Source organism: Pagrus major, chromosome 1 (assembly GCF_040436345.1).
Source record: "Pagrus major chromosome 1, Pma_NU_1.0".
In the NCBI taxonomy this organism is placed as follows: Eukaryota; Metazoa; Chordata; class Actinopteri; order Spariformes; family Sparidae; genus Pagrus; species Pagrus major.
This window is the reverse complement of record NC_133215.1, coordinates 13,234,688-13,252,969: the sequence shown is the minus strand read 5'-3', so window position 1 is coordinate 13,252,969 and position 18,282 is coordinate 13,234,688. Positions and strand designations below refer to the sequence as shown.

Genomic DNA, 18,282 nt, shown 5'->3' with positions numbered 1-18,282 from the left:
ATGTAAAGAACTGCATAAAAAAACGTTTTTGTTCCCGTTCGGCAGCGGTGACATTAGTGGTGCATGTAAGCTAATAAAATGCAACCATTTCTGATCCCAAATTAAGTTGTGCATTATGACAGAAAACAATAGTAAATACCCCATATGTTCAGAATAAGAATTTAAGACAAGAATTTAATTCATCTGGCCTCTGAGGCATATTTGGGCTGGACTATATTTGCACAAGCAACTCTTCTCCTCCTGTGAGAGAATATTAGTTTTTCTCTTAGGTGAAGCTCCTCCAGACTCCATTACATGACATCAGTATGTCATAATGCTTTTAGAAGGAATTGCTGTCAGACCCCAACACACTCACTGATAATGTATGATAATGTATTCTTCTTAATCCCGCCTCATTTCCATGTGCACCCTGGGTATGCGACGCGCCTCCAGCCATGAAAATACTGAAGGTGGTCTGCCACTCCCTAAGCACAATATGCACACTGCCCTTTGACTCATGAAATTATTACCCTTAATTTTCTCATGATTCAAGTTTCACACAACAAACAGAACTGGATCTCCAGGAAAACATATCCATGCTGACACATTTGTGGCTCAACCGTTCATCAGGTAAACCTGAGTCAATGGGGAGACTCATCAACTAAGAGATTACTAAAACCAGCAGCTTTGTCCAGGATGAACTTCCTCATTGGTTTACCTAAATTATCAATAGGAATTGGTTATAACAGTAATGAGAGGGTGGAAACCGCTGGGCCCAGCGGCCTAATTAAGCATCTCCAGCGCATGGCTAATTAATAGTGGAGAGGAAATTAATGAAAAGCTTGTGGCTTGCTGCTGACAGCCAGCAGGAGTAAAATGCAGCTACGTCAGCAGAGAGCCCTGCAGCACTCCAGGTGACTGCCAAAGCCTCCTTCGTCATTTAGACAGCACGCTTTAATCAAGGTTCTAGCACCAGGCCACTGCCACACCACAGTAAAAATATAGTCTGCTGCTATAGATACATGCTGGAGAATCTGATCTGAACAAACTCCATCTGCTGTTGAATCCTCCACTGGGCACTGATCTCACATCAGTTCTCAGAATTACAGCCAAAGTTTTCCTCAGTGATTCAGACACAAGCGAGAAAACCCTGATCTAAGACCAGATAAGTCTCAGGGCTACTGCCAGCGTCCCTCACCATCACAAACAGAACCTGGAGCAGGCTGACTCCAGAGCAGGCAAAGAACTAACAAGCTGCTGTCCATCAGCATGGAGTCCCAGCCACTGCCAATGTCCTGTCACTGAACACACACAGTAATCCTGGGAGGAAGTTATTTTGTTGGACAACATGCTGCTAGTCACATTAAATCTGAACATCGGCCCCAAGAGACTCTATTAAGTGTGTGCAATGTCGTTTCAACCACTCCGAGTGTTCCAGAAATGTGTCATTCGGCTGTTCTGCTTGACCAGGAGGCCTGGCAAAATGACAAACGCTTCCTTCCTCTCATTTACGGCGGACAGGATTCAAGGAGCTCTACTGCACAGCTTCTGCACCTACTAAATACAGTTGACCTTACAAATATGACTATGTCAAACATTTTACTGAAAAACTACCATACATAACAACACAGACACACCATCAGTACAAGCAGGAAAAGATTGTCAACGCTCAGATTCAATAAAAACCTGTGTCCAAAAAAAGGGGGTTGCATCGTTATGCAGATTAGCTGAATAATTCAAAAGAGGCTGTTAATGAAAGATTAGGCCACCTCAGCAAATCCACAGCTCTGTCTACAGGGTTCAATTAAAAACGGATAAAAATCCAGTGACTTTTAAAACAGCCATTTAAGTGGGACTGCATGCATTAATGAAAGATAAATGCTCTTGCCCTGTGTGTACATGTGCAGGGTTTCTGAAGGAATACTAAGTGTAGCTATTGATTAAACTCTTTCCTGGCCCATCCTGAGAGACAAACTACATTGCATACTCTGGTCATTGCCAAGTTTGGCCAATGCAGGTTTTTAATGGATCCGGAAAGAACCCCCCTCCCTCTCTTCCAGTGTCCGGGGAACAAAGACGAATAGCTCTTTTATTGCCCTCCTGGTAACACCTCTGTGCGCAGGTTTTCTTTTTTTTCTCCCTTCCTCAATCTCTTTCCATATTCTCTTTGATGAATTAATATCACAATGAATAGCCAAGTCTCACATCTCACCGATTGTTCCCTTTTTAATGAAATGTGATTACAAAAGGCTGCTTCTGAAAAGCGAGACGACGATAATGAGTGACTGTTTCTGTGCGCACACACACATGTATCTTTGCTCTGCTAAAATAAGCTGACTTTCCGTGCAATTAAGTGACTCTCGACTGGACATGCACACACGACTACAGTACTACACTTTCACACACAACTAAAAAGCCCTGTTCGGGTCGTTCTAGGCTAAATGTTTGGTCAGACGTTTAGTGCGTGCACTATAAAAGCAAACGAAACCATGAAATAATGAATGTTCCTCATTTAAACTAAACATGCACCTTAATTAAAATGACCACCGCGAAAACTCTTCAAAATCGCAGACAAGCGGACTTTATTCCAATTTCTGACGCTGACTGACAAATGACTGCATTCCAGGTCAAACATGGATAAGGCTCAGCGCAGACCGTAGTCAGTTAGCCAGGCGGAAAATTGGAAAATTTAAGCTACAGTGAGTCATTAGCTAAGTCAAATATGAAACAAAAAGCTCTGTCTCCCTGGAGAATTCTTTCTGAAGTCTAATCTCTCATTCAAAGGAAATGATTTCACTTCAGTGGATTCTCGAAAATATGCTAACCTTATCATAGTTCATGCTAGCAGATAAAGCTGACCATCTTCAGCAAAGTCACTTGTGCACTTTAGCGTAAAGAAGTCCTTTCTTTATTTTTTATTATCAGCACAGGCCCCCAACTATTTTCCCATCAACTTATCCATTTCATACCCACACCTCAGCCCTCATCCCTCTTGCCTCTCTTTCCCTCTTTCTTGAGCTGCAAACTCTGTAACTAATTGGATCTGGCATGGTCTGTAATGACTTTGCACTCTATGGGGAGCTTTGGGAAAAATCACCCTTCATTTCTTCTGGCATCACTCAAGTGACCACATACTGAACTCCAGTGACATATACCTCCAGCCTGCATCCAAAGGGCAAAGACAGCAAAAATTACAGGATACTGCTGATCTCAGGCTCAAGGAAGTCATACAGGTATGTTGCCTCAGTGCTCTTTTAGTCAGTGCGTTTACATTAATCTTTGTTTCTCTGTGTGTAAATACAATCTCAGTAGGATGGTTTTTCATATTTATTTTAATTTTAGTCAGTCAACCCTGAGTGTTTGTGCAGTGAGCGGCTTCGGTCAGTAAGGGAAACACACAAGACATATTTCTCCCAACAAGCAATCAAGCAGAGAGCTGGTTCACAGCCACAGACTGAACTCAATCTAACACAAAACTCAATATGATGCTCCCTGTGTGTCACTGACAACAGCTCACAAAATATCTCTAGACTGAGCACTGGTCTGAGCAAAACCATTATATTACAAAAATAGCTTTTCTTAGAAGAATTTACAGTTTTTTAGCTTGTTAAATATTTAGCAGGGACATTGATTGATCCTTGCAGAGCTTATTGTAGACTCGTACATTTCATACTTTTTGTATTAAAAATATTGTTGAGAAATTTCTTCTTTCTCTACTTAGTTGGCTCGCTTGGTTTTGAATTTAAGAGCATGTTAGAGCTAGCTGGGAAGTTGCAGCGAATTGTTTGGCTCATCAGTGACAAGTTAACATACAACTTCACAAGGAAGAATAAAAAATGCTTGCGAGGGAAAAGAACCAGTACAGAGGAACTTCTGACTCACCAAACCTTTTCCATCATGCCTGTTGCCTCCAGTCAAATTGAGCTGTCAGAGGCAGTGGAGTTCCAGTCTAAATTCAGCATTGCTCGGCTGTAAGTAACTGTATGGAGCTTGGAAAATCAAGTCCACAGGCCAAGGACAAATTTGTTTGTCACTATCAATTATGCCCAAGTTAAATTCTTTTGTCAATACAAGCCTGTTTCCAGCCCAGCATGTGTCCTGTATTAAATCACCCATGCTCCCTCGAAACACCACGGTGCACCTGTTTGCAAGGAATTTAATGTCTTACCTCTTTTTCTCTGCTTCATATCTGCTAAGGAGACGCTGCAGACCACCGCATTTGAAGCCCTGGAAGTGGGCGGCAGGGGCACCGACAGTGACAATGTCATAGAATGCATCTGTAGAGAGAGAAAATAGATTTGACAGGTTAAAATCCTTGACATGTATAATACAGCAACTTGGAAACATTGGCACTCAATGAACCTTTAGGTGAGAAAAATGAGATTAAAACAATAAATTATTCAAGTCAAAGTGTGTTTTTTTATATTCTAAATAGACGTCAACTTAATTTTAAATTGGAATTTTTGTAAAATATCTTCGACAAGGATACTCCTAATAAGTGTTTTATCAACAGTTAATGATACCTGACATGAGGATTGATTCAATATTTATAAATATACCATGCAGCTGTTCCAGGGTTTTAGTACACATTAAAATTCAAAGTTATATGTTGCGGTTACCTTTTGTTACCTGCACACAGTACTTCTAAGCCCACACTATATTTATGCAAAGAAATGAGGCATGACATTATTATGCACTCTACCAGTAAATGTGCTTTTTTGGCGTACATATTTCAGGTTGATTTATATTGTGTCTACATCACTCTATTACTAGTCATCTCTCTCCAGCCATCTTTCGCTCTTAATGTAGTGTTGGTCCCATGTTAAACCAGAAGGACGGCCAATGTCACAGCGCTTCATTCCAATTTGCACACCGTCGTCAAAAGTAAATAAACACTTCACAGACGGCTAGGCGGGCACAGAGGTGCTTACAACAGGCCTTGTTTTGAATGAGTAATGGATGAGCTGACAATTAAATCCGAAAAAACAGGGAGGAGAGGGGGTGGACAGGGGTTTATGGGGGTGAATATTTTGGTGTGGTTGAGTGCCAGGTCAGCTAATGAACACCCCCGGGATGGCAGCAGTGCACAGCCCTACCATAGGAAAAAAACAATGCTTGAAAAATTGTTGAAAATAGAAATTAATGACAAAACGCAGCTCCAAGCAGTGTCACAGAAATGTGAATGACAGTGTGGCCGTCCCCTAACAACACCACAATAGACCAATAGTGGTTTGATGTAGGGGCTTCGCTCCTACCCACTGCTTCTACCATTAATTATCCCTGTGCCTGACCATGTGGCTCCCCGTCCGACACGCGTTTGGCCCCGAGAGTTTTCAGATGTCCAAGTTCCCTTAATTGGTTTTCCCACACCAGAAGAACACTGAAATACAATGGCGGGTGTTAAAACATCAAGCACAATGACCAATTTGTGCTTGATCTGCCTGCTCTTCCTCTCACACCATCCTTTTCTCAGTAAATCAACAGCCGAACAAGCTGTTTAAGTAGTGAGAGGACAGGTGCTTTCTAAAACAGGACTCTAGTTGTGGTAGTCAGGATGAGTGGTTACAATTCATACTTAACCCACTCCACAATCCTGTTTAACAATGACAAAGCATCCTTTTACATGACCCAAATGAGTGCTGAACAATTCTTTCAATTCAGCTTTGCCAAGCTGAGCTTTTTAGGCAGGAAATATTTTGCAGTTGTCATTTTGGAGACAGAAGAAAGCCATTCACAGCAAAACAAATGAATACCGTTTGAGCTCAAAGTGTTTTTTTTCTCCTCTCGATTTCCTCTTCTTGCTGGATGATAAATAGACAAAATGAAAATGAATGGTTTAGCATTGTCGACTGGATTGTATACCCAAGCTCAATGAAATGCATCACTTCAGAAAATCAAATGGAACAATAGAGCAATTGACCACAGTTGGAAACTGAGACTCGACTCCATTAAGGAGCAAGTTGCAGTGTTTCCTGAGCGTGACTGACTGCAATCATTTATTCAACGCGTTTTCCTTTTTAAATCGAACAAAATGTGCAATGTAATACTAATTCACTAACAAACAAGGTTTTTACAGTAAATTACACCAGAAGGTGGGCAGATATTCAGACTGAATGGTCATTTTGAACAACATTCTTGTTGGATGAGGCTTTAACTTTAGCAAAACCATTTAGCAAATTTCACAGTAACATTTGAGTGACCAGATCCCAACAAATCAAATGTGGAACAAAGATGATGTTTGTGTGGGACAATGTTGGACAGGCTACCAATGGTGAGAGGTAGTCTTAAGTTCTGTCCAATGCAATCTCCAAGTGTGGAAAAATGACAAGTCCTAACTTTCTACCACAGTCTGCTGACCTGTATGAGTGGGAGCGCTGCACAGTGTGTTAAATTCAAAATGTTATTTCAGCTGCTGCTACCAGTTTTGTTTCTGTCATATTCTGCCTAAATCCCTTTGGGCGTAGTGTTGGCAGCAAAGACTGTGCCAGGTTAAACTGGACTTTTACCCAAGTCTGTGCAGTTTGATTTTCATAAAGCAAAACCAACCCGTGATTACAGTCTTCCCTGATTTCTCTTCACAGACATTGGATGAAAGCCAGAAAAAGTGTAGGAAAGCATGTCAAAAGTGTAAGACATCATCTTACATGGTATGGAGAGAGAGGGGGAAATTACATGCAACCGTGGTATGAAATGTGTCTCAACCACTATGTCACCTGAATGCCCCTGTGTTCCTAATTAATATAGAAAAAAAAACATTTTGAAAAAAATCTGTAAGATATTTAAAAATTCTGCTCTTAATGTCTTTTCCTTAAAACACCATGCACCATTAATTTATGCACCAGATTTCTTAATTAACATCATGAAGCCGATGGGAGTTGTGTGTATCCTGCAGGTCCTACTTTAGTCTACAATGTGCAGTGTTCACACACAGACAGATCAGCTAAAGCACCACTGCCTGGAACTCAGTCAAGGTGTGAATTGGGCCCACAGAGGGTAATTATCACCGTGTCTATCAATCAATTGACAAACTCCTCTAAGGCTCGTTTCATCTAGATTGCCGCCGACCCCCCCCCCCTTCTCTGCCAGTGCAAGATAGTTGCAGGGTTGTATGATGACTTGATTTTACTTATTTTAACTGTCATTCCTGATGTCTTCACTGAAAAAAACTCAGTTTATGTCAAGGTTTGTTTCTCTTCAAGTTTTCATCAATCATCGAGTGTATAGTTGAAACGGAGCCCACTCACATATAGTGAGGCAGCAGTTAGTCGCCTTAATAGACTGAGACAGTTCCAGGGCAATAACAGGCCCTGCCAGCTAGAGAGCAGCGGTGGAGGAGACAGGCTCGTCTTCCTCTCCGGAGATACGCAAAGGGCTTAATTAGTGTTTTGTCTATCTTTCTCAGGCCAAGTTAATTCTCACCTTTCAGCCTGGGTGATGACCTAGAACCACCCTGCCTGAGCCCTCTGAGTGTCTCTGACAGATGGAGAAGTCAGGCATAGAAAGACAACAGTAGGTGACAACCGCAGCAGCTTGTGGGAATCTGTGTCATATGAAACCACCTGTCTAAAATAGCTGCGTTTTCTGTCCAGAAGTTTCAGGTCAAAAAACTTTTGAACCATGTTTCTTATGAGCAGGTTTCTACATTTTAAAGTGGCTTTAATCAACTTTAATAGCTTTAATTATTTTTATACTAACAATGTATGAAACGACAATGTGAAAGAAAACGCATGTAGTGATAAATCTTTAGAGAATTAACCCCCCTTAATCTGCTTTTTCCCATTATGGAGTTTCATGGCATGACTCAGCGCATTGTTCAGCTGTCTCGCCCACAATTTGCTCCCATAGTGTCATTTTCAGCCTTAGCAGGCAGTCGGTTTCACAAAAAAACCCACTATACATTCCCTGTTCAGCCTCAAATGGCAGACAAAGTTAGCAACTAAGTGATGAATGTAGTGGAACATTTGGCAGCTAAAGAGCCAGATATTTCCCCCAGAGTAAAACGAGAGTAAATACTGGACTCACATCTGATAATGTTATTTAGTAACTGCATGAAGCAACTGTTTCACCATATCAAATTGACAGCTGACGGTATGTCAATGCTGTGTTTGCAACTAGTTTCCACTTTTCCCAAAATAGCCCAAAAAAGCAGCTACTGCTACTTGGTTTGTGTGAGATGTAATAATAGGTCTAAAAAGAGCAAAATACCTGTTTTTCTAGGGCACGTCACCCTCATCCTCTGGGTGTGCAAGTTTATTGGGATGAACTCCAGAGATTTCTGGGCTTTGCAGCAGCTTGGCTTGAATGAACGACCTGGAAAAAAAACACAACAAGTATAAGTCATATTGTCATAAACATACTGGATGGAAGTTTCGAAGATAAAAACATCACAATGAAGGCCTATTATGTTAACGAAAGGCCTCAACATCTGCAACAGCTATACTCTTAACAACATGACTGCTTTATATGGCTATTCTCCTAATCACCTTGTTTATGTGCTTATGAAGAGTAGGACACAGGAACAGATAAGGAAAGATAAGACTATAAATTGGATTGATGTTCAAATGTTCTCTTTGATTTTCCAATGAAAGAAAAAACCTTGTGCAACTGAATGACTTGAATGACAAATTAAAATCCATTTAAATTAGAGATTGCAGAAGTAGCTGCAGTGCAGATTCAATTATGCATTGTAAGGATGTGGGGGAATTCACAACTTGATATCACAATATTCAAAGTAAAATGGTGGCAAAGAATGTATCACTATTTTATTTTGTCTCCACTGAGTGGTCGCTTAGTTTTAGACTACAATAAACAAATGACAGTATAAAGTTTCAGGTTAATAAATCCAAATTTTCCCAAAGAAAGCATAATTGTAACAAACAATATCAACAATTACACAAACACAACTTAAAATAATAAACAAATAAATTATTCTTTGGCACTGGCTTATGATTAAAATGATGTTAAACCTCCGAACCATTCCACTTTAAATGCCCATGCAGATTAGACTCATCTACTCATATCAGACTGATAATGTATCAATAAGAGCTCAACAATTATCTCCTTTTTTTTCAATCAGCTGCTTATGACATCTTCTAATGTGCGGTGTAATCCTTTAAGCACAGGATTTTATGCCCTTTGCAGTCGCTACTTTGCTCAAAATGTCCAATTAAAATTTTCTGCCATCCGATACTCTGTGTTTGTGGCTTATAGTTAAGCTCAAAATCACAAACTGACACTCCATGTTGGCTGCTCCAATCTCAAATATGTAAATAGGGTTGATGGGCCTCTTTGAAATGAGGCTAGGCTTTCAAGAACAATCACGTAACAGAGGCAATTTAGAAGTGTTGTGATGTTTGCCAGCGGAGGTAAGTCACTAAAAAAAGGAAGCTATTGTAGGAGATACACTAATAATAAATGTAATTTAAACACTCGTTAATGGGGCACCACCTCCGTTTTCGTCTATTTGAATAATCCGGAGGTAATTAATCAAATTCGACTGGACAAGTTTAACTTGTATCAATTCTAATCAATTTCAGATTCAATCTCATACATGAAGTAAGTGAATTCTACACATATCCATCGGTTCTCCACATTAAAACAAACCTGCACAGACAACGACATACGGTTAATATGTTTATTGACTAAATAATTCAGGTTAAATAAATGAAATGGCAATTTAAATGAATAACAACAGGTAGGCTAACATGAAATGTGAAATAACTAAGTAATTGGTTATTAGTGGAACATGGGCTGATGGTGAGATTATGAGTTAGGTTGAAGCATTTAAAGATTACGAGAGTAATTTTTAATACTAACGAGACCCTAACCGAATTTCTTTTAAGCTAAAAGATATGAACCAGAGCCATATACACCATCTCATGTATCATGTGTGGATCCAGCTGTTGTGAGTGATGGAGAGCCTACTTTCTCAGCAGAGTTGGGGGGGTCCGCGACAGCGGATTTCCTCAGGTGTTTTGCAGCTCTAGCAGTCAGTCAGTCCCGGTCCGATGGCCGGGGTCAGCTCGTCCGGTATCAGTCGGTTGGGCACCTCGGTCCGTTGTCTTAGGAAGAGGGCAGCTGGTCCCGTACCGATCCGGTGCAGATCTTGGCTCAGTGCCCAGCGGGATGGTACCGCTAGCGAGCGCTGGGGGCTTGTCAAAGAGTCTGTCTTTCGTTGGAGAACCGCTTGCACGGTCTCGGACACAGCAAGTTGCTGTAGTCGTGATGATGATTGTGATAAAGATGTTCTTCTTCGTTTCTTCGAGTGGTTTTCAGGCTCTGACTTTGTAAACTAGATTTAACTTCTTGAATAAAATAACTGAGGAGGATACGTTGATCAAGCGGATCTTCCGTTGTTAGTTAATGCAAGGTAATCTAAATTAAGTTTACTTCTTCAAAAGCGAGTTACGATACTTAACGGTATAAAACAAATTAAAACAGAACTTCGTTCTGGTACAAACTTAATAAAAGAAGCTAATCAATACTGCGAAAAATATCAAAGTGAGAAAAATCAACGGGTGAGCACTTCTGTTGAGATCGCTGTCTTGGAGCGTGTTTCAAAGTAAAGTAAAGAGCTTCAAAATAAGTTACAAAAGAAAACTTTAAAACTAAAACTAAAAACAACTGAAAACAAAACTTTAAAAACTACAAAACAACTGACTCGAGAGACGTGATCTGTCCGTTTTATTATTTGCACATCGAGGCGTGTCTAGGCGGGGCTTACCGGCTTTTATCTCCAAGATTTAGTGGAGGTGTGAAGATTCACAGAAACTCACTGAACTAAACCGTGCTTCACCTTCTCAGTTTCTCACCATGGCTCAATAGATGTACTTTGTCTATCATGACAAGGATTATGACGTGATTAAACATTAATTATACATATTCAGCTTAATACTTGTTAAAACAAAGACATATCAGAGTCATTTACTGGTTATAACCATGAACATATTAAACAGAATATTTCTCGTCCAACTGCATCAGGACTCACCATCAGGAGGTGCTGTGGTTCCACCGAACACAGTACAGATTAAACATTAAAATTTGATTTCAGTCAATCTTAATCGTAGAGAAACGGGAGAAAGATCAATTTTATGAGCTTCTCTTACTGTTTCTTAATGTGTTAGAAATAAGATTGTGAGATACTGACTTAATGGTTAATTAGAAATGGTCTGAAATCTGGAAGAATACAGAGACCATTTGGTTTGGAATGTGAGCAGATAAGGTACCAGGCATAAGTCGTAAATTAAAAAAGACAGAGTAACAGCATGGAAAAACACGTCAGAAGGTGTCCGATGTCCACTCTGTGAATGTTTGTGGATCAGAAGTCATAGAGACAGAGAGAGAAATAGGTAGAAAGTGATCAGGCGTGTTACTTAATCTGCAAATGTAAAGACATTGTATTAACACATTCTGAAGACATTCGTTCGTCCCTCCTGGTGGACTGTCACAGGTAACTTCATGACCTGTGTGAGGAGGTTCTGTTCAAAGGGGAAAGAGAGTTCAGAAATGGGAGTTTAGTTGTAAATTAATTAAAACTGTCCTCATTTGAAGTCTTTATGGTCCAGAGAGGCACTATCCTCTCTGCCAGGAGATAAGATGGTCAGCCTGGAAGACGCCTCCTTCCTGTAAATCGTCTTCATCCAGATGAAAGGGTTAACAAGAACAACAGGCCTCAATTTAATGCAGAGGCGATGGACAGAGGTTCCTACATATCCCCCACTTCGATCTGAATGACCGTAGTAGCGGGAACTTTGGATCGATGAAGTCATGATGTCCATCGTCGAGGAGCACAGGTGGCACACTTTATGATCAGAGATGGTGTCTGACTTTGGCATGTGCTAAGGTCTAATCATATAGTAAAGAAAAAATAAGGGAAAACAATACTGATAATACTAACTTGGTTAGTGGAAAGTTCTACTCTTAATCTTATAGAATTAAGGAGCCTGTTATAGAACTGTCAATAGTAACAGTTATCAACTAACTGTGAGAGTCGCTATCAATAACTGATCACTGCACTTGAGTAAGAGTGTTTTGCTCTAACTCAAGTGTGTGTTTGTCGAAAAATTTAGATTTCTTGATTTCATATTGGTTTGTGTCCAAATGATGGAGCTAAATTTTCAATGTATAGGATAACGTTCTCTGGTAATGGTGGATAAATTTACTTCACCAGAAACAGTGGGATAAGATGCAGAAGAATCTTATTTATGGCTGAGCTGTTCACTGAGGATCCAATGTCTCTCAGCGTGTCTGCCATAACGAACTGACAGGTTGTGTGTGAGCATAATCAACCGACATGACTGAAAGGAGAATGATTACTCACGTAAATATTTATTACACTGTTCATATAGATGTACATTTCTGCTTATTTTCTAAGACTGAATGGGAGCAGCTGTAACACAAGCAATATCCCTTCAGGGATCACTAAAGTATTTCTGATTCTAATTCTGATTATAGCAAGGAGAGTTTTATTCAGAACTTCACTGTGGGTTTTGACCACCAAAATGATGCTCTACAATGATTGGCTTATGTTTGTAGCACCTGCTGTTGTTGGTTGATCTGCGCTCTGATGTCTGGGATTTCAGCTTGAAATTCACATTCATGGCGATTTTACTGTGAATAAACTGACAGCATGAACTGTAGAGAGTCCAAGATTTAAACAAATAAAATATTCTTACAAGCTTTATAGCTGATAGCTTTATCAAGGATTTACCAATTAATTGTTTAGGTCTGCAACTAAATTACTCAGTTCTGATTGAGTGACAGTGAGCTTCTGCAACTGCTGTAACCTGTAAGTCGAGTCTGTCATTCTGATAAACACTTTCTTTGTGTGTAGACGACAGCTGGTGATCAACAGTCTGGGATGTTCCTTGCGAACAATCTCAGAGTTTGGTTTTAATTCTACTTTTCAATTTATTATACACTTTGGACCAAAGGGCAAACGTGTTAGATTAACCCCCACTTTGAATCAATTAGTTTTGGGTAAATCAAATGACTGTATTTAGTTAAGCAGGTTAAGTTAGCAGGTTAATTTACAAAGCCTATTTCTCAATTCAACTTTGTAAATGACGCGAACAACAGTGACCTTTGTTGACAAAAAAAAAAATTCTACTCGCGATTGGCACTTTTAGGTGCTTTAAAGGTTTTATCCTTATTTATGACCTATCAGAGAAGTTTGCATCCCTGTCAAGTCCCATGGGGTTTTTGTGTGGTTTCATCTGGTTGCGATGGATCCACTTAAGTGTCTGCTCTTTCTGGCCTTTATTTACTTTGAGCTTTTGGGGCAGAAGCTTGCGGGCAAGTCTTCTGGTGTTTTGGTTGGCCTTTCTAGTCAGGGGAGCAGAGGTGTAGTACCAAATCTTGTCCCCCACTTCGACTTTGTCATGGGACACTTTTTGGTCATAGTAGGCTCTGTGGCCCCTTCGTGGGAAGGGAGCTCTGTGAAGCAGGTTTGACAGTTGGGCCTGACAGCAAATTGAGCAGTCTTTGATGTAGTTTGCTACATCTTCCTGCATGTGTGGCCAATAGGCTACTTGTTGGAGTGCCTGGTATGTTGCTTTGGCTTTTCTATGTCCTGCGCATGGAGAGTTATGGGCCTGCATTAGCATCACCCCCCTGTGGCTCTGAGGCACCACGAATGCAGGTGAAGTGAGAGCGTCGGAGACATGTACAAGGAGGCCCTCGACAATGCGCAAGGCAGTGCGTGCGTCATGCAAGTATTTCAAGTCAGGACCGGAGCGTCTCGGTGCTGAAGAGTTGTCAGGAGCATTGGCTACTACCTGAGCTTGAGCGGCAATGCCGATCATTTGGGTGGGAGGGTTGGGAAAAAATTCAGGGTCGAATTGCCTGTGAGTTTCATTAAAGGCACCAGGTTTGGGTTCGAAATGCATTATGTTTCGAGCTACTTTATCTAGGTCCCTGTCGGAGGGGTTTCGCGAATATTGCGCGCTTGGAGGAAAGAGAGGCTGAGAGGAGGGAGACCTTTTATCTCGGTCACGCAGGTCCCTGTCAGTCCGAGACTGGACAACGGGATCTATGGGTGACATAGATCGTGGCGGGGACGTGCCTAATTGAGCGTTCCTGTGGAATCTGCTCTCTTTGTTTTCCTCATGAGAGTTTGCACCTGTAGGCGCTTTTGGGAATGAACTATACTCAAAGGAGTGCTTTAATTCCCTTTTAACCTCTTCGAGCTCTGCCTCTTGTTCCATCTGTTCAAGATGGGATTCGTTAACTTGGTCCCTGGCTTCTTTTAGTGCCTGTTGCATGTCATGTAGACATTTCCTTTCTCTTTCTCTGGCCCTGTCCCAAACTTTGAGCTTACTTTTTAGCTCCTTATTTTCCTTCGTTGCTTTTCCAAGGTCTTTGTTAGCATCTTCAAGATGTTTAGTTACTTTTTCAAGTTCATATTCTGTTTTATCTAGCTCTGGTCCTTGGGCGTGAAGGACTTGTTTGAGCTCTGAGTTTTCTTCCTGCATTTCAGTCTGTTCCTCTTTTTGTGCTTTAACCTGAGACTCAAGTCGGTTAATGCGGTCTTCTGCTTTAGTTAAGGACTCTTTAGTTTTCTCATGTTGCTTTTTAGGGGTTACTTCAGCTAAAGCGTTCTCTAGCAGTTGATCCCTGCGTTTTTGTTGTGCAGACATCACGATAACCATCATCCCTAACATTTTCTCTCTGTCTTTTCCTTTCATTTCTTCAGTCAGGGACTGGTGTACTAACGCGGACATTATTTCATGTAGCTCACTAGGGTCGGTCTTCTGGATTTTATCTGCATAATCTGGTAGCAACTCTGTGGTGAGATCCAATATTACTGAATCTAGATTGTCTAAGGGATTCACTAGGCTCACGGTATCAGAATCACCGGGCCCTGCCATTGTTTTTAGAAGGAAAAAAAAATTCAATTCAAAATTCTATTTACTTTGTTTTATTTATTTATTTTATTTGAGCTTTTTAAATTCTAATTGTTTTCAATTAGAGGTGGGGTTTGCTTGGTTAATTAACTCAATTTGTGAAGCTCAAAAACAACAGACGTTTTGGATTTCAAAGGATTTGACAGCTAATGTGTTAACAACAATGACTAAAGTATTCGATCTAAATGTGTTTTTCGATTAAAAGTACTTGGATGTGTAGTTAACAGCTTAATTCTTTGACTTGCATGCACGTAGCATATATCAAGATCAAATTCCAAGTAATACAACAAAAATTTCAATTGAATTTGGAATAAAGTTGTCAAATCTGGTTAAAGTTGTCAAATTCGTAATTTACAACTTAATTATTCGATTTACCTGAATAATGAGACACATTAATTCACTATAGTAGTTATTGCAGTATCACAGGTTTCCAATAATACAATTTAGCAAGTACCTGTGTGGGATTTCAGCCTATTAAAGCTGAAAGACAAAATTCAATTAATCAAGTTAGCCAGCAGAATATGCTATTCAAATGTATTTGTTGTTAACAGAATCAGCCACCAGGGGTGTTGTTACAAATTTAATATTCACAGAGTTGGTCATTAGAAGAAGTTATCACAAAATAAAAATCTTTTACCGAATCGTCCTACAGAGGGCGCTATCGCAACTTTGGAGGTTTAACAGAGTCGGCCACCAGGGGCGCTATCGCAGAATTTAATTTTAACAAGGCTACACGAAGAAGAGTCTAGAGGAGGGACTTTTTAGCTCCGCCCACTGATATACCCCCCTTGTTTTTCAAGGCTTGGGTCAGTGACGGTTTGGGCTCTGGAGGGTTAACTTCTCAGCAGACAAAGTTACAGCAGTTGAGTTCACTGGTCACACGCAGTGAATCCTGCCACTTTAATTTTAGCACCAACAAGTTTTTCAGCACTTCAGAAAACATTCAACCAGCAACTAGCATTGCATTCATTTACTTGTGTTTTCACAATTTCAACTGATAGAGGTTTTCTGTCCTCCTTTACACAGTCAAATATACTGTCTTCTGAACGAGATTGTTGCCATAGCAACCAATCTTGATACTACACGGGGTAGATCAAATAAACCTCTCACTGTTTGCACAGCTGTTTTCTGTTTAGGTAGCTAATCTAAATCAGAACACACGAGGGTCTGAGCAAGTTACAAATATCTCCGGAACATCGCGGTAGATATAGACTTCATCTCAGAATGAATCTCTAAGCTTTGGCACAGCGCAACAGCTTATGATTCATCAAACCGGTTAATTTAAGAAGTGTGCAGCGACACTTATGCATGCAAATAAATCACAGACCTGGTACAACGCAGAATCTGTTCACGAAACATTAACGCACGGCGGCGCTGAACAATTTTAACTCACAGATCTGGTAATTACAGCGCAGAATCTGTACATGAAGCATTAACGCACGGCGGCGTTGAACAACTCTTTAAAGCATAGGTCTGGTACAACGCAGCATCTACACATTAATTTCCAACATGCAGCGATGTTGAACGCTCTTTATCACACACGGATCTGGTTACAACGCAGCATCCATACACGTTAATTTCATATTAAGCAGCGAAATCAAATCTCAGCGAAGTTTTATGCTCACACACAATTCAAGGTATATGCAGTAGAGAATATAAGGTTAAGTATCGCACTAATCACTCGGTGGACAGCCAAACAACATTAAAACAGCTTTGGGTTTTTGATTATTAAAACCGATGTTTGTCTGTAGGAATCAATTTAATGCAGAGAACTGTGGTTTTAGGTGGCCTCGCACGGACGGCACCATAATAATATGTAGGAGATACACTAATAATAAATGTAATTTAAACACTCGTTAATGGGGCACCACCTCCGTTTTCGTCTATTTGAATAATCCGGAGGTAATTAATCAAATTCGACTGGACAAGTTTAACTTGTATCAATTCTAATCAATTTCAGATTCAATCTCATACATGAAGTAAGTGAATTCTACACATATCCATCGGTTCTCCACATTAAAACAAACCTGCACAGACAACGACATACGGTTAATATGTTTATTGACTAAATAATTCAGGTTAAATAAATGAAATGGCAATTTAAATGAATAACAACAGGTAGGCTAACATGAAATGTGAAATAACTAAGTAATTGGTTATTAGTGGAACATGGGCTGATGGTGAGATTATGAGTTAGGTTGAAGCATTTAAAGATTACGAGAGTAATTTTTAATACTAACGAGACCCTAACCGAATTTCTTTTAAGCTAAAAGATATGAACCAGAGCCATATACACCATCTCATGTATCATGTGTGGATCCAGCTGTTGTGAGTGATGGAGAGCCTACTTTCTCAGCAGAGTTGGGGGGGTCCGCGACAGCGGATTTCCTCAGGTGTTTTGCAGCTCTAGCAGTCAGTCAGTCCCGGTCCGATGGCCGGGGTCAGCTCGTCCGGTATCAGTCGGTTGGGCACCTCGGTCCGTTGTCTTAGGAAGAGGGCAGCTGGTCCCGTACCGATCCGGTGCAGATCTTGGCTCAGTGCCCAGCGGGATGGTACCGCTAGCGAGCGCTGGGGGCTTGTCAAAGAGTCTGTCTTTCGTTGGAGAACCGCTTGCACGGTCTCGGACACAGCAAGTTGCTGTAGTCGTGATGATGATTGTGATAAAGATGTTCTTCTTCGTTTCTTCGAGTGGTTTTCAGGCTCTGACTTTGTAAACTAGATTTAACTTCTTGAATAAAATAACTGAGGAGGATACGTTGATCAAGCGGATCTTCCGTTGTTAGTTAATGCAAGGTAATCTAAATTAAGTTTACTTCTTCAAAAGCGAGTTACGATACTTAACGGTATAAAACAAATTAAAACAGAACTTCGTTCTGGTACAAACTTAATAAAAGAAGCTAATCAATACTGCGAAAAATATCAAAGTGAGAAAAATCAACGGGTGAGCACTTCTGTTGAGATCGCTGTCTTGGAGCGTGTTTCAAAGTAAAGTAAAGAGCTTCAAAATAAGTTACAAAAGAAAACTTTAAAACTAAAACTAAAAACAACTGAAAACAAAACTTTAAAAACTACAAAACAACTGACTCGAGAGACGTGATCTGTCCGTTTTATTATTTGCACATCGAGGCGTGTCTAGGCGGGGCTTACCGGCTTTTATCTCCAAGATTTAGTGGAGGTGTGAAGATTCACAGAAACTCACTGAACTAAACCGTGCTTCACCTTCTCAGTTTCTCACCATGGCTCAATAGATGTACTTTGTCTATCATGACAAGGATTATGACGTGATTAAACATTAATTATACATATTCAGCTTAATACTTGTTAAAACAAAGACATATCAGAGTCATTTACTGGTTATAACCATGAACATATTAAACAGAATATTTCTCGTCCAACTGCA

General features: G+C 40.3%; 1 protein-coding gene across 6 annotated transcripts in view; it reads right to left on the bottom strand.

Annotated features, from left to right (window-relative positions):
• The window catches only part of inpp4b (inositol polyphosphate-4-phosphatase type II B), a 253,045-nt gene that overhangs the window by 33,309 nt on the left and 201,454 nt on the right, over positions 1–18,282 (bottom strand). For all 6 annotated transcript variants that reach the window (XM_073469338.1, XM_073469339.1, XM_073469340.1 and 3 more), the window contains 2 exons: positions 8,185–8,289; positions 4,148–4,256 (listed from right to left, as the gene is read on the bottom strand). In XM_073469338.1, coding sequence (XP_073325439.1) covers positions 4,148–4,256; positions 8,185–8,289 — 214 coding nt within the window. The remainder of the gene's footprint in view (positions 1–4,147; positions 4,257–8,184; positions 8,290–18,282) is intronic.